We start from the raw sequence: 15613 nt of genomic DNA, 5'->3' as shown, positions 1-15613 counted from the left end.
TACGCCGCTGCCTCAGCGGAGGCTCTCACAGCGCATGCGCCACGGCCCAGGGTCGGCCTCAGCGCTCAGCAGCGGCGGCGGAAAAGGAGTTCGGAAGTTCAAAATGGCCGCGGCAGCGATGGTGGAGTCAGGGCTGACGGGTCACGGGTAAGAAGAAGAGCAGTCGAAACAAAGGGCGGGCCTTTCGTTATTGCCCGTCGTCGAGGGGAAAGCGGAGTGCCCTGGAAATGGAGTGGGGAGGCCCAGCATAGGAAGAGCCTCGCCGCGCGCTCGGCCGCTGGGCGGTTATAACGGTCGCGAGGAGGCCTCGATCGGGCCTGGCGCGCGGGGCTCGAGAACGGAGAGCGGGGGGGGGGGGGGGGGCCCTTCCTTCACCGCCACGCCGGACCTCATTCTCCTCGCCGTGCTGCCGTGCTGTGTCGCTTACGTGAAATTGGAGAAACTAACAAGGCCGCTGGCTGGGTCTGGTAGTGAGCTCAAGCGCCTAGGCTCGCCTGGCTGGTGGGGATAATGCCTCGTGTATACTCTCCCCGACTTCTATTTTTGTGTGCTGTTGGATGTTTCAGTAACGATGAGTGCTATGTTTTCCACTTCAGTGGCTTTTGCACATTTTTAATAACTGGGTTAACTTGGTTTAGCCAAAGCCCCTTAACATAATGTATGTTCCTACAGGATTCATCAGATGGAAACTGGGACATGAAAGTCCTGATGAAGTCGTCAACACAGGCTCTCAATTTGTTGTTAGGAATCTTTTTTTTTACAAGTCCGTGTTTATGTGTTTTTCTGCTTCACAGCGTTCTCTTGTAAAAATGTAATATTATTAGTCATACACTGCTTCAATTCTTGTTCAGTTTGAACAATGGTTGCAACAGAATGTAGTGCGCTGTTAAAAATGCTTTATTTCATACAACATTTTTTTGGGAGTATGAGCTGGGTATGAATGCTTGAAATCTAAAACCGAAATTAAGAGCCATGTCTAGAGAGTGTCTGTGCTTTGCATGCCGAAAGAATCGGTTTTGATCTCGTCAGTAAAGGCCCTTATCTGGCAGGTATTAGGAGACCCGACCTGTCATTCAAAGTAGGCTGTACTGATCTCACTTGATAGAAAAGCAGCGCTGTGTGTGTCTGAAAATCTGCTGGCAACATAAAAACAAATCTCACATTACACTGCTGTACTTGACAAAGATGCAACTGTGAAGTTAGAAATTTATTTATTTATGTTATCACATTTTTATCCCGCCCTTTCCCTGAGGGGCTCAGGGCAGGTTACAACAGATTAAACACATTAAACATTTAAATAAACATTGAACATTAAACCTGTAAAACGCCTATTAACATTACCATTTACATTCCAGTACAATCCATTGAAAGATAATATATAAAAGTTGTTTTATGTGCCTTTTAAGAAAGTGCATCCAGGATAAATGGAATGAACTGTGTGTGCACTTGGGTTGGAAAATTAGTTATAACACTACTGAGGTAATTGATTGGCTTTAATTCTAGATTATAGTTTTATAAATCAGCTCTCCAAAGAAGTGTGTTCTACTCTCCCCAAAACTCATACTAGACAGGCTACGTATCCCTTGTTCCCAATCTTCTCTAATAATTCCTGATTGGAAGATGTTTGTGAGTAAACACTACTTTCTGACATTGTAGCAAACTAATTAAACAGGTTTGTTGGCATTGGTTACCAGTGCAGCTTTGTTGCTCTGCTTCCATGTTCACCCCTTCTTGTGCAGGAAATTGGATTGGGAACTTTCCTGTTTTACCTAGCCTCTATTTGTCTTAATATGCAGATTTAAACGCTTTAGGGAATTGAAGTTTGTTTACTACCCTCAGGGTAGAATTATAAACTAGAGTTTAAGCAAAGTTTAGTTTTCTTGTTTGTGAGGGGAAACTGATTCTAATTTGCCAAAGTGTCTATATCATGTAAAGTTGAAGGTTAATCAATCTGGTCAGTCAAGGTCTTATGCTGAGAGGGGAACTTGCAGCCATAGCAACAAACAGTGTCTTTGCAGTTTAATTTTGGCTTGTGATGCACAAATTCAGCCATTGCATAATCAAACTGACTGTAGAACAGCAATGAGAAATGTTATCTCTAAGGGAGATATCTAACCTGTGCTGAATTATACGTGACTTATTTAATCTTCAGGAAAAAGCTGGTAGACTTTTGACGGTAGGCAGACCATCTATGTGTTGTGATTCTAAACCTACAATTCTATTCTGGCTTAATTTGGAGTGAGGCCCATTGAACTCAGTGGAACTTTGCTGAGTAAATGTGAATAAAATTTGCCTATCCTACAGAACAAAAGAGCAGCTCTGAATGCGGGATGCAGTTTGTGGAGGAATTGTTTCACAAAATCAGAACTGTTTTCAAATTAAGTTATTTACCCAATGCCTAAACGGTTCTTTAGGGGACAAACATGTAACAAGCACAGACTTTTGTAGTCGACCCACGTGGTCAGCGTAAGAACGAGACGAGACGCGGAGATAACATCTGGTGGAGATCGCCAGCAGCGGGAGACCGGAGGTCCGTGTTCCTAGCGAATCTCCCGTCTGCCGGTTCCTGGCACCTTTTATTGTTACTCTATCGGGGGCGTGTAGGAGGGAGGACTGGGGGGAGTTCCGGGAGAGCGGGAGGTCGGGAGATCATCAGGTGATGCATGATCTCATCTGGCTACGTGCGGAGAGGAGCGTACGCGTCTGAGCCTAATCCTCACCTGGGGGCAAGATCATTGTCCCTGCGCCCGGTGATTGAGCCAGACAGTTCACGACCTGTGACTCATGGGGGGATGAGGAGTGGGGGTGCGATGCAACCGGCAAGGCCGCAGGTCCGTTGGCGTGCCAACGTTCTACTACGGCACTGCCGGGTCGGCAGTGCACTACTACAACTTTGATGTGTGTTAGATGACTGCACTGGATAATATTTCTGTAAGCCATATACTGCTTAGCAAATACAAAGAAACATTTGTTTCTGTTCATTCTTAATTTGAGATGCTTTCATTGACTGTGTGTATACTGACAGTGGGTGACTGGTCTGAAGGTACTTTTACTCTCTTTCTGCAGAAGAAAAAAAACAAAATTGTTACTTCATTTGTCATATGCTGGACCTTCTTAGTTTTAGAATTCTCCATTTGGGTTCTAATGCCACGGATGGACTAGGACGCAGACGGAGCATTCTAAAACAAAGACAGTCCAGCATGTGGCAAATGAAGTTACAATTTTGGGGGTTTTTTTTGGTGAGACAGTAGTGAACTTAATTACTGAGTGGATTTACATCTTGGTCTGCTCTACCCTATAGCAACACTTTAACAATGATGATATTCCTCCCCCTAATGAATATGTGTATAAATTAGGTGACTCATTCTAATAATAAATGTACAATTCATTCAAAGTTAACAAATGGTATAGTGTGTAATTCATAAGAGATGAGTATAGGCCTTATTTTATAACTGGAATCCAGTTATAAACATTTGCATCTACTTCCAGTGCTAGAGGAAAGATGGGGCATACATATAAAGAATGAAATGGAAAACCAATTATGGTGCATGATTAGGGTAATAATTGGTTAGCAGCAGGTCATATGATGGTTAAGTTTGGGCTGTGGGAGGAATGGCCCAGAAGGAATTGTTGTCTGGGAAACCCATGGTGGCGTTCAGCATCTCTATCTGTAACAGTGGTATCTGTAACAAATATCTCTGATTCTGCTTTTGCTATCTTATATCTCAGCAATAGAATATATGGAATGTTTACTGGCTTGTCATAACTTGGCTATGTGAGGCTTCTTGTTGCTTACACAAATCAAAAGGAATGTCTCTGACTTTCTGTATGAGTGCAAATTAAGCATGTTCTGCATCCATTTTTTAACTTATTTAGGATAGGATGTTTATTTGTTGCCTCTTCAGAGGCCTGCTCAAGGTGGCTTACAATTAAAACCATATTACAATTTTATAAGCAAGCCTAAAATGGAGAATATGAGGCAATTACTGTCCTGTTAATTTTGAATAGCGTATTTAATGTCTGATCTGTTCTTTTAACACTTTCACAGAATTGAAGATGCTGAGATTTCAGAGCGAAGTGCCAATGAAGAAAATGGGGACATTTCAGAAGCTGAACCACTTCAAAACAAGCATAGCAGACATAAAAAAAAGAAACATAAACACAGAGGAAAACATAAGAAACACAAACATTCTTCAGAGGACGATAAAGACAAAAAGCATAAACATAGACACAAGCATAAGAAACATAAACGGAAGGAGGTTGCTGATGCCTCTGATAAAGAAGACGGGCCAACAAAAAGAACTAAAATTGATTTCTTAGCCCCTCTGGAAGACTTGGAAAAACAACGAGCATTGCTAAAGGCTGAACTTGAAAATGAGTTAATGGAAGGAAAAGTTCAGTCTGGGATGGGATTAATATTGCAAGGTTATGAGTCAGGTTCTGAAGAAGAGGGAGAGATCAATGACAAGGTTAGAAATGGAACTAGATCTGCAACTAAATCCTCCAGCATTAAGGGAAAACAGGAGATTGCAGACAAAACTATTTCAAAGAAACGGAGTAGAAGTAAATCAAAAGAACGGACTCGACACAGATCTGATAAAAAGAAAAGTAAGTCAGGAGTTGATGGGATCAAAGAGAAAACAACTAGAAGTAAGTCAAAAGAAAGAAGAAAATCCAAAAGCCCATCTAAAAAAACCAAGTCACAAGACCTCGTAGGAAAGTCAAAATCTCCAACTCTTAAAAGGCGCTCTCAAGAGAAAAATAGGAAATCCAGATCTCCTCCTGAGGAAAAGACTAAAGTGGAAGAGAAGAGTAAATCAAGAGATCATAAAAAATCTCCAATTGTCAGTGAAAGTAAAAGTAGAGATCGTGGCAAAAAATCCAAATCTCCAGTAGAACTAAGAAGCAAATCCAAAGACAGACGATCAAGGTCCAAAGATCGAAAATCCAGGAGACTGGAGACTGATAAAGAAAAGAAACCTACTAAGTCTCCTTCTAAAGATGCTTCATCAGGGAAAGAAAACAGGTCTCCTAGTAGGAGACCAGGCCGCAGCCCTAAAGGGAGAAGTTTGTCTCCAAAACTGCGTGAGAAGCCAAGACGCAGCAGATCGCCTCTTGTTAATGATCGCCGGTCTAAGCAGAGTAAATCACCATCTCGAAACAGATCTCCAGGTAGGAGAGCAAAGAGCAGGTCAGTAGAGAGAAAAAGAAGAGAATCAGAAAGGAGGCGGTTTTCCTCACCAAGGTAATTTTATTATTAAATTGTATTTATTTTATTTATTTAAATATTTATAGCTTTGGTTCGAACATGCCACCAGGTAGATTGCAAATCATCATTAGAAGTACCCCAATTTAAAAACAACAAAAGAAGTTCCCAGATGACCTCACTGCCCCTTAAGGTACCTGTAGGAAAAGCTAAAACTGGGGTTTCAGAAACTTATTTAAAATATAGGTATCAGAAAATCCTAACCCCCTCAAAAACCCCTGTGACAGATAACAGGACTCTAAAAAGGTAAAGTTTCCCCTTCAGTCGTGTTTGACCCTGGGGTACCACTTCAAGCAGTGACTTTATAGGCACAACCTCTTTGTGGGGTAGTTTGCCATTGCTTTCCCCAGCTATTCTTTACCCCTTAGCTATGAGCTAGGTACTCATTTACTGACCAAGAAATGGATGACTGGCTGAGTTGACCATGAGCCAGCTGCCAGGATATCTAACCCTTAGGGGGCTCAAACTCCTGACTATGTGAGTGGCAGTTCAAAGCACCACTACGCCACACGACTCCTCAACAGGATTCTAAGGTGGGGCGGTATATAAGCCTAAAGTATAAATAAATAAAAAATAAAAAACAAGAGCCAACATATGAAAAGAGTTAGAGAAGGAAACAAGATCTAACTTCCGATTGGCTAGAGTTGAGAGTGCCAGTGAATCAGTTGCTGGTATTGAAACCAAAGAAGAAAAAAACAGTTGGAGAGATTAGCTTTGGAGGCAGAAGTTGAGAGAGTATCTCTACTCTGAAGGAAGTGCTAATTTTACTGAGGGAAGGTGTTGGACAGAGAGTGGGTGGTCTGGTCTAGACTACCATTCCTTAATAGCAATCAACACATGGGAATTTTGGTTTTCTTTGGGGGAAAAACTCTGAAGTGGAGACACAGCAAGGCTTCTCAGATAGAGCCCAAAGGTAATTATTCTTCTAAGGAGAACAATTATTCTTCCAAGGAGGACTATATTCCGTGTGAATAGGGACTAATCTCTGGGCAGAATTCCCTTTGGTGAAAGGGAGAACTGCTGTAACTATTACCTCAGGTTACACATCCTATTTAGATTATGTAGTAGAGAACAAGGTCTGAGAACTCTTAACATCTGGAGGCTCACAGTGTTAAGAAGCCTCTAGTTTCAAGTAATTTATGACAAAGGTGGAAAGTAATGAAGTCCTGTGACTCTACAGCTTTCGGGAAAGATCCTAGGACTGAGTGGAAAAGGCCAATTAATCTATTTTCTTAGAATTCATATATTTTAGCAAGGTTGGGACAAGATTTGTTTACCAGTATTTCCTTTTTCGCATGCTGCCTTACTGAACAAAACTATATAGTAAGGGCTGCTTAATTCCTGAGGGAGAAACTCCCATAGCCCAAAATGGACTTATACCATCCTTTCAGGTAGTGTAAGCCCAAGGTCTGCACTGGGAGCATTGTTAAGCCCAAAAGCCCAGTGCAAGCCTACTAAAATTGGCTCCATCCCCAGGAATGCCCCAATCCGCCCCCAGCTGCCCCTTAATCTGCCCCCAGCATCCAACTTTAGGCTGGCACAGCACTATAGGGGACAGGCTGTTCTGGGTTGGGTGCCACAGAATACAGTGGCGCCTGCCAGCCTCCCTGTTTGCTCTCCCCACTGGTATAACTGCCACTTATGCCACTGGGGTGGACCAATATGCAACATATTGGTGTGGTTGTGACCAATCAAAGAGCTGGTTCACTCTCGTCCTCACCTCCCCCCGCCCCCCTGGATTGGGCTGCCAAGAATACTTACAGACATATTTGGAATGCAGTTATCCTAAACTACGCGGTAGTCTGAGAAGGAAGGATAATCATTGGCCTTGAGATGGTTAATTTGCCTTCATAATTTCATGTTTATGTACTATTACATGCTTTTGATTTTACACAGTATGAATTAATCGGAATACAAATAAAATAAGAATTGCTTGTAAGACACTTTCTATTTTTATGTACTTACTAGCAGTAAAATCAAAATATAAAATTACTACCAATTTTGAAGCCGTCTTTAATTAGCAGTTATAGATTAGACCACTGTGTTTAATGTAAAGTATATTATTACAATAGATCAAATAGATCAAAATGTATAATGTAAATATATCTATACATATAAAAAGCTAACATTGTTTTTGTTAGTGGTAGTATAACTCAGTAACTGCTAGGCCAATTCCTCTGAAAATTCCCAAGCACTATAGTCAGCCAGGTGAGAGTGTTTTTAGATGTTCACATACCTGAAATTTCACACCTGGCCCAGGTAAAACACCTTTTTCCTGGTGCTCCATGGTGAAGGACATGCAGCTGCCTGTGTGTAACTGTCACCCTTAGAATGTTCGTGCTGCTTAGAATGTTCACTCAGATGGCCAGATATGAGCAGTGAAAACAGTACATAGGCAGTAACTCGAGTGGAAGTGAAACACATACACACACACATACACGTGAGGGAGAGGAAAGGGAGGGAGGGGTGGCATGCAAGGGAAGGGAGGGAGAGGAAAGGGAGGGAGGGGGAGGCAATCAAGGGAAGAGAAATAAGAGAGGGGAGAGAGTGAGGGGTGACATGCAAGGGAGGGGAGGCAAGGGGCCCAGCATCTTGATATGACCCACCCACCCTAGCGGAGGAAAGGGGAGGGAGGGGGAGGGGTGGCATGCAAGGGAAGAGAAGTGAGGGAGGGAAGAGAGTGAGGGGCGACATGCAAGGGACGGGAGGGAGGGGCCAGGCACCCTAGATTCCCTGAATACTGCGGTTACAGTTAAGAAAACCAGGCACGCATTACTCAGGAGTAAGCTCAGTACAGCAACCGTGACATACTTTGAATAGCTGCGTCACGCCCCTCAGAGGGTTTCCTCAGAAGCGACACCCATTGCCACCAACCAAACTAACTCCCAGGTAAAGGATCGTGACCAGCCAGCCTAGATGTGTGGGAGGGGTGCCTTTCCATTCCCCGCCCTCTCCCCCCCAAGGAATGAAGAAAAAAATGAAGAAACTGTTTCTTGTCTCTTATTGCTACCCCGTGCCCCACTGTATGCACACCTGTGTTCAGCAACAAGAAATTCATTGAAGCAGTTTGCCAAGGGGAATTGTTGCTTGCTGTAGAAAGGAGTACTGTGAGGATTGTCCTGCAGAAAGGATGAAATCCTACAAAGGATTGCATCTACCAAGTCCATTCAAGACAGGTTGTTTTTACATCTACAAAACCTGAACAGTTTGCACAAAAATAACTAGCAGTCGAAGGACCCACGAACAAGCGGCCAGATTCTGGTATAAGTCTGGCTTTATAGAATCTTCAGTGGCTTGTGGGATTGTGGTGTTTTTCAAGTGCATCAAGATACTCCCATAACAACAATGCAATTGTTGATTCATACAATTTTTGTATGAATTTTCATACAGTTCAAATCAGACAGCATTTGCACCAGTTCAAATCAGACAGCATCTGCACCAAACTTATGCTGGAATCTGGCCTCTCGTTTGTGCGTTTTAACACTAGATTAGAAACTCTTGCCTGTATGACACAAATGATGTGTTATTGATGTTGAAGGAGCATGATATGTATTATAGTCCTGTTGTAGATGCTGATCACATTGCTGAATTAGTAAATTAAGTTATTCTGTCCTTCAAGTGCTAGCCATTTTGTTCAGATTTTTCAGGTTTTGTATTTGAGTTACACAATTCCCCTTGTTCTGTGGATAGTGTGAATCTTTTTTATATCTATGCTGAAAAAGCTTGCATTACCTTTTTTAAAAAAGCAATGCTAATGTAAGAAACAATTTTTCCAATTAGAAAATATACATGCTACAGTAATTATACAGATTTGATTACTTTTTTCCAGTGTTGATATATTATTTTAGAATTCTGAGCTTCCACGTTGTGGTTGACTTGTCCAAATATCTTTTAACAATAAAATGTAATGAATATGCTCAAGATCTGAATTCTCTTAATTAAATCAATTAAACTATTAATGGAGTCAATTGAAATAGATTTGTTACCTCTGTTAAAAAAGAAGACTTGAAGTTATATTCCTATACCTGCTGAGATATTAATAAACAAGGTGCATATTTCTGCAACTAGGAAGCAAAGACTAGCAGTTCTGAAATATGTTTCAGTTGTGTAAATCAATGTGATACATTGCTTTTTTTAGCTTCAGCATAACGTTTCAAGGTAACTAATAAATTTCTGTAACTAATAATTTTATTTTTACCTTATTTGTTCTTACTTCAAGAACACGAACTAGAGATGATATCCTCTCTAGACGTGAAAGATCAAAAGATGCCAGCCCACCTAGGTGGTCCCCATCCAGAAGAAGATCCAGATCTCCCATTAGGCGACGATCTCGTTCACCTCTTCGCCGTAGCCGGTCTCCAAGAAGGCGTAGTCGATCTCCTAGGAGGAGGTATGGATACTGATACAGGAGGGGATGTGGAATGGTATAATATAGGCCAGTCTCATCCTGTCTTGGAAGCTGAGCAGTACTTGGGTGGGAAACCACTAAGAAAGACTCTGCAGTGGAAGGCCATGGCAAATTATCTTTGCTTAATCACTCGCCTTGAAAAGGCAAGGTTTTGTAAGGATGGTCTCTGAACTTGCTTGAGCTAAAAATGGATTACCTTCACTGCTGAGTGACCTTTCCGCACTGTTCCGTTGTTCCTCTCAAGAGTCTGTAAAAGGATAGAGGGAAAGCTTTCTTTGTATTTCTGTTAGAAGTCTATACACAACTCTGTAGGGATTTGCAATCATACAGATGGGACTCTATAACCCCTGAGGGCTCTAATCCTTGTGTTGGACCTTTGTGTTAGTCCAGTGTCTTAATTGTCTTAACCTTTACTTCATATAGTAAAGTGTCTATGTTTATTACTTTACCTTGGGTTTCTGCTGGCTGTTGCCTATTAGCATCCATTATAGGGATTCTATCTTGTTGATCCTTTAGTGTTTTATATCATAGTTGTTCCCTGGCTCTGGCTAGTATTTGGCTGGGAGACCTCCAAGGAATACCAGGTTTGTGACGCAGAGGCAGGCAATGGCAAACCTCCTCCTCTTGCCTTGAGAAATCTATGGGGTCACCATGTCATCTGTGATTTGACAACCCCTCCCCAAAATGTTATGCTTTGCTGAACAATTTTTATCCCAATATGGAACAGATAAGTAATTTAAAGTAATATTGTCATATAAAACTAAGTTTGACAGTTCACATGAAAGATAATTTTGTGCCTTTTGATAGTTCTTTTTAAAATATTGTTTCCCCACTTTTCAGAGATAGAGGTCGACGAAGTAGATCTCGTCTTAGGAGGAGATCCAGGTCACGGGGTGGCCATAGACGGAGGAGTAGGAGCAAAATAGAAGATAAATTTAAAGGAAGTCTTTCTGAAGGAATGAAAGCTGAGCAAGATTCTTCATCAGATGAAAAGTATGATTTAAAATTAAATACTTGGTGATATCTTCTAAAGGTACAGTAGTATAAGCAAATGAATGTAATCAAAGTATTCGTAAATCCATCAGTATTTTCATATCAGGGCAAGTCTTAATATTTATATTGAATTAAAATTGATTGTATCTGTTCAATAATGTACCACAGTCAGGATGAGACAAGTCTAATAGATATTACTATGTCTAATACTGTGGCCTTTAAGTGGATAGCAAAATCCATTCAAAATATTAAATGCTAGAAATCCAGTGAAATCTCAGCATTCGTAGGAAAAAATCCAACTTTTCCAAATAAATCCCAACTTGATGGTTGCCCCTCCACAAATTAATAGTAATGCTTTCACTTGTACAGATGATTTTAAAAAAAAACAGGTGATGGCAGAAAGCAAGTTGCTATCGTTGAAGTATCAATTTGAGTTGCAGTAACAACCTTAGAAGACACTGAGGTACCCTTTGAAGATCCAGTGGGAAGCCTTAAAGGAAAAGACATTTTTCTTTCCCTGCTAGCAAACTCAGTTTACTTAAGGGACTGTCTTATGGTATGAGGGGCTTTGCTTTGAGGGAATCTCTCTCCAGCCTCATGGAACTACCTTTCTGATTTTGGATCCTGGCCACTGCTGGCTTATTTCTTTAAACTAGGAGGTTTTGATCATGTTCCTGAGAATACTGATTTGGAAGTCAATTTCACTGACATTTTTGGAATACAGTAAAAGTTTTTGTTATCATAGGGAATAGGGACTGCAGGTTAATCAAATGGGCTGAGCAATAGACCTTATTATTGTAGATAGTTGATGAGCTAATTCCACACTTACATGTCGAGCTGCTATGTCTTTCTCTTCTTTCAAGGCACCTAATTATGTCCAATTACGAGGTTATTGTCAGCACATTGTGTTTTCTGTTCTTTGCTTGTTGATGGTATATTGTCTCAGGCTGCACAACACCTGGGTCCTCCTCCTCAGTTCCTCCTCCAGGCACAAGACCTCTGGGAAAGTCTTGCCTAAAGTACTCTGTAGGGCTAGCTAGACTACTTCAAGTTATGTTGCACTCTGAGATGTCCTAAAGGGCACCAGATTTGCAGCTTCCCTCAAAACAAGCTACAGCACCTGCGTAAGACCCACTTTCTCACTCCCCCTTGTCAGGAGCTTCAGCAGCAAGCAAAGGACCATGTTGGCTGCATGGAGCCGTGGACTTTGACTCCTTTAGAGTACAAACACTGGGCAGGAATGGTGGTGGTGTTCTTTTTTGCTCGATGAGCTGTGTTTGCCATTCACCTCGGGTAGGGTTGGCTGCCCTCTCCGGGAGTTTCAACACTGAGAGAGCAAAGTGGCCTCGCTGAGCTACTCGAGCAATATTTCCAAATAAATATGTTTAAGATTATGGGTGTTAATAGGTAGGCTTTCATCATAGTTACACATCATTATGATATGTATCCTGAACGTTTTCTTTCTGCTGGATTCCAGGCACTTTCTGCTGGATTCCAGGAACAATTCCAGGCACTTTAATGAAATATTTCTTGCTAATGGTTACAGTAAATTGTCGTGGCAATGAAGTTTTGTATTAACCCAGATGACCCTGTCTTGGATGAATTTTCAAAATCATTATATTCAAAACTTAAGTTTATTTTTCTTCATTTGCTTTGTGCCTTTTGTAGATGCCCTTGATACTTTTTAGGATATTCTCTGCATTGAAATACTAAGGTGCTTTTAAAGAGGTGAAGTACTTTCGTTTAGTATACATATCCCTCAGAAGTTGGCTCAGTGTCTACACTTTGCCCATTGAACTAAATTCAGGCCAATATTTCCTTTCAGCAAAAAACAAAATGTAGACAGTTTGTGTATTTTGAGAAAGAGTAAAATTTGTCATGTTGAGACTTGATGAAAACATTCAGAAAGTATTGCTAATTTTATTTCTTCACAGATAAGCTAGTGGAATGCTAAAATTGGGGGAAACAAATATAAATTCCTATACTAAAGTGGAACATGTCAATCATTACTTTTTCAATAGCCTTGAAGACTTTGATGTTGAAGAAGAAGATGAAGAAGCTCTCATAGAACAGAGAAGGTTACAGAGACAAGCAATTGTGCAGGTACCTGGTGGAGCTTATGTCTCTACTCATTAAAAAGTCTGATCCCCTCCAGTAAATATAATAAGCATTATCATCTGTTATGCTGCCAAAATCTGTCAGATACTTTTGGAGTTATGAGTATGTAATAAAAATATTGCATAGGTTGATTTTTTAGCTGTTTAAATAGTTTTTATCTAAAATTAGTAGTACCGGTGTAAGAGGTTATGGAGAAACTATATATACATGCATACAGATACATATACATTAAATTCTTCCAAGTGTTGTACCACAGGGCAGGGCAGACTTCATGATTCTGGGAGATACTTCATTTTTTTTTCAAGAGCCTTGGCATCTATCAGTAACACCTTGTTGGCTTGGCGAGTGGAGCCCACAGTGGCAGTACAGTGGGCAGAGCTAATCGCAAAAGAGCAGCTTGTAAAAAAAATGTACTGCAACTCAGAGCATTTCTGCAGAGTTCAGGTGGAGAAAACTTTCTTCAAAACAAATTACCACCAGCACCCAAAATTGTTACTTGCTTTGCAGGGGAAATCTATACAGTCACCTGAATGTTTTCTCTGGAAGAGGCTGATAGCATCATTGAGGCAGGGGGAAAGGATCAATAATGTGTTCCTTTCCACTCTAGAGCAAGGGTGAATGGGTGTAGGAAGGAAGGAGAGGCAGATGAGGAAAGGGTGCTGGTACAGTCGCTCCCTGTCCAGCATAAAGGTGCATCTATATACCCCCTTCTTATGAAAGAGGGGAGAAACTGCTGCAGTCACTTTAAAGGGAACGCTAAAAAGTTATTACAGCAGCACTGTAGGAGTGGAGCACTCCTTTTATTTGGTTATTCATGAGTGAACTCCAGTACAGATTATAACTTTTCTTTTGTTTCTGCTATATGGGCTTTTAATTAGTTAACGTTATAGGTTTCATTTTTTAGTACCTGTTTATTTACATGAAATTAGTGAAACTCGGGTTGGTATCACTGATTAAAGCATTGTGGTCTTTGGCAAGAGTAATTGGAGTAGAGCTCAATGCGAGGCCTTGTTCCAGTCATGGTAGGGCAAGAGTCGTAGTGGAAAGGAGGACAGGAGAGTAGATGATGTCAAAGACAATCCCGCCCATGTTAATAGAACAGTTCATTTCTGTGTAATATTTCAAGGAAAGAACTGGAATGTCAAGTAGCTCATCAGTCAGAAAGTTCTCATAAAAGCATGGCCATACAATTCCAGAAGCTGTTCAACTTTCTAACATTTTATTACCACCACAAACTTCCAACTGTGGAATCCCATGTCTCGGCAGGAACTGCAAACTGAAGAGAGCAGACTAGGAGAACATTGGGCAGTTACAGTCTACAGCATGATTACAGTCTTGTATTAACTAACACAAGTGGTGATTCAGCAGTAGCTCTCTGCCAGCATTCTGAGGATTGATTTATTAGGCAGCCATTTGATATACAGTATTCTAGAACTTAAGAGAATCTCATCTTTGGCTCATATTGAGACTATGACAAAGTTTTTCCCTCCCCACCCAGAAATACAAGTATTTAGCTGAAGACAGTAACATGTCTGTGCCATCTGAACCAAGCAGTCCCCAGAGCAGTACTCGTAGTCGCTCAAATTCGCCTGATGACATTCTGGAACGGGTAGCTGCAGATGTTAAAGAGTACGAGCGGGAAAATGTGGACACTTTTGAGGCCTCTGTGAAAGCCAAGCACAACCTCATGGCTGTTGAGCAAAATAATGGTAAGAACGTGCAGTATTTCTGTGTGATTCAGAAATAATTATGTGACAAAAGGTCATGTGTGACAAGAACTTGGCAACTACAAATAAATGATTGTGTTGAAAGCACTGTGGAAGATTGTGTCAGTTATTTGACAAAGCCTAGTTAAATTATATCAGTTCAGTTTTTGATTTAGCCTGCTGAGTCACTGGAACATATTACATGTTAAGTTGACTGAATAAACTGCAATAGTTCAAAAACATTTCTCTGCTCTTCTTGAGGTAGTGAGATTTTATGTTCTTATCTTAAGGTTTGCATTCGAGGGTTTGACAGTGCAGTGTAACTAGCAGTGTGCTTTCTTAGCTCTGCAAAGCCTGATACGTGTGAATGTTTCAGAATCCCTATAAAAGTGTGGAAGATAGGTAGAAGAAGAAGAGGAGTTTGGATTTATATCCCCCCCTTTTTCTCTTCTGTAGGGAGACTCAAAGGGGCTTACAATCTCCTTTCCCTTCCCCCCTCCACAACAAACACCATGTGAGGTGGGTGGGGCTGAGAGAGCTCCAAAGAACTTTGACTAGCTCAAGGTCACCCAGCTGGGGTGTGTTGGAGTACACAAGCTAATCTAGTTCACCAGATAAGCCTCCACAGTTCAAGCAGCAGAGCGGAGAATTGAACCCGATTCTCCAGATTAGATTCACCTGTTCTTAACCACTACGCCACTGCTTCTCTGTCCACAAGTGTTTAGGATTAGCAGTGAGCCCCAATACTATGGAATAATAAATTGTATGAAATTTCTGTTTCTGTTAACCTCTCTTACTCATGCTTGTCTCAGAAAAACCTTGAGATCTTAAGCATCCAGTTTTGGTGATAATGAAAAGCAGAAGATGATATAAAAGTTCTGTCTATGGAAATCTGTTGCGCTACCTGTCTTGTTTCTCACTTCATTCTATTTGTAATATTAATAATATAAATTTTTTAAAGGTTCATCTCAGAAGAAAATCATAGCACCTGACATGTTCACAGAATCTGATGACATGTTTGCTGCATATTTTGATGTAGGTAGTTTCACAAAAATATATTGTTGTAATACTGTTTATTAAGTATTTATTTTTGCCAGAAAATGAGCAAGAACCATTTATTAG

General features: G+C 40.9%; 1 protein-coding gene across 9 annotated transcripts in view; it reads left to right on the top strand.

The window, feature by feature from the left end:
* The window catches only part of PRPF4B (pre-mRNA processing factor 4B), a 28658-nt gene continuing 13045 nt past the window's right edge, over positions 1 to 15613 (top strand). For all 9 annotated transcript variants that reach the window (XM_048508426.1, XM_048508425.1, XM_048508423.1 and 6 more), the window contains exons 1-7: positions 1 to 147; positions 4049 to 5245; positions 9486 to 9656; positions 10515 to 10667; positions 12689 to 12770; positions 14284 to 14494; positions 15453 to 15526. In XM_048508426.1, the coding sequence (XP_048364383.1) occupies positions 35 to 147; positions 4049 to 5245; positions 9486 to 9656; positions 10515 to 10667; positions 12689 to 12770; positions 14284 to 14494; positions 15453 to 15526 (2001 nt within the window). In that variant the 5' untranslated portion in view covers positions 1 to 34. The remainder of the gene's footprint in view (positions 148 to 4048; positions 5246 to 9485; positions 9657 to 10514; positions 10668 to 12688; positions 12771 to 14283; positions 14495 to 15452; positions 15527 to 15613) is intronic.

This window comes from Sphaerodactylus townsendi, linkage group LG09, assembly GCF_021028975.2.
Source record: "Sphaerodactylus townsendi isolate TG3544 linkage group LG09, MPM_Stown_v2.3, whole genome shotgun sequence".
Taxonomy (NCBI): domain Eukaryota; kingdom Metazoa; phylum Chordata; class Lepidosauria; order Squamata; family Sphaerodactylidae; genus Sphaerodactylus; species Sphaerodactylus townsendi.
This window is presented reverse-complemented; position numbering and strand designations above follow the sequence as displayed.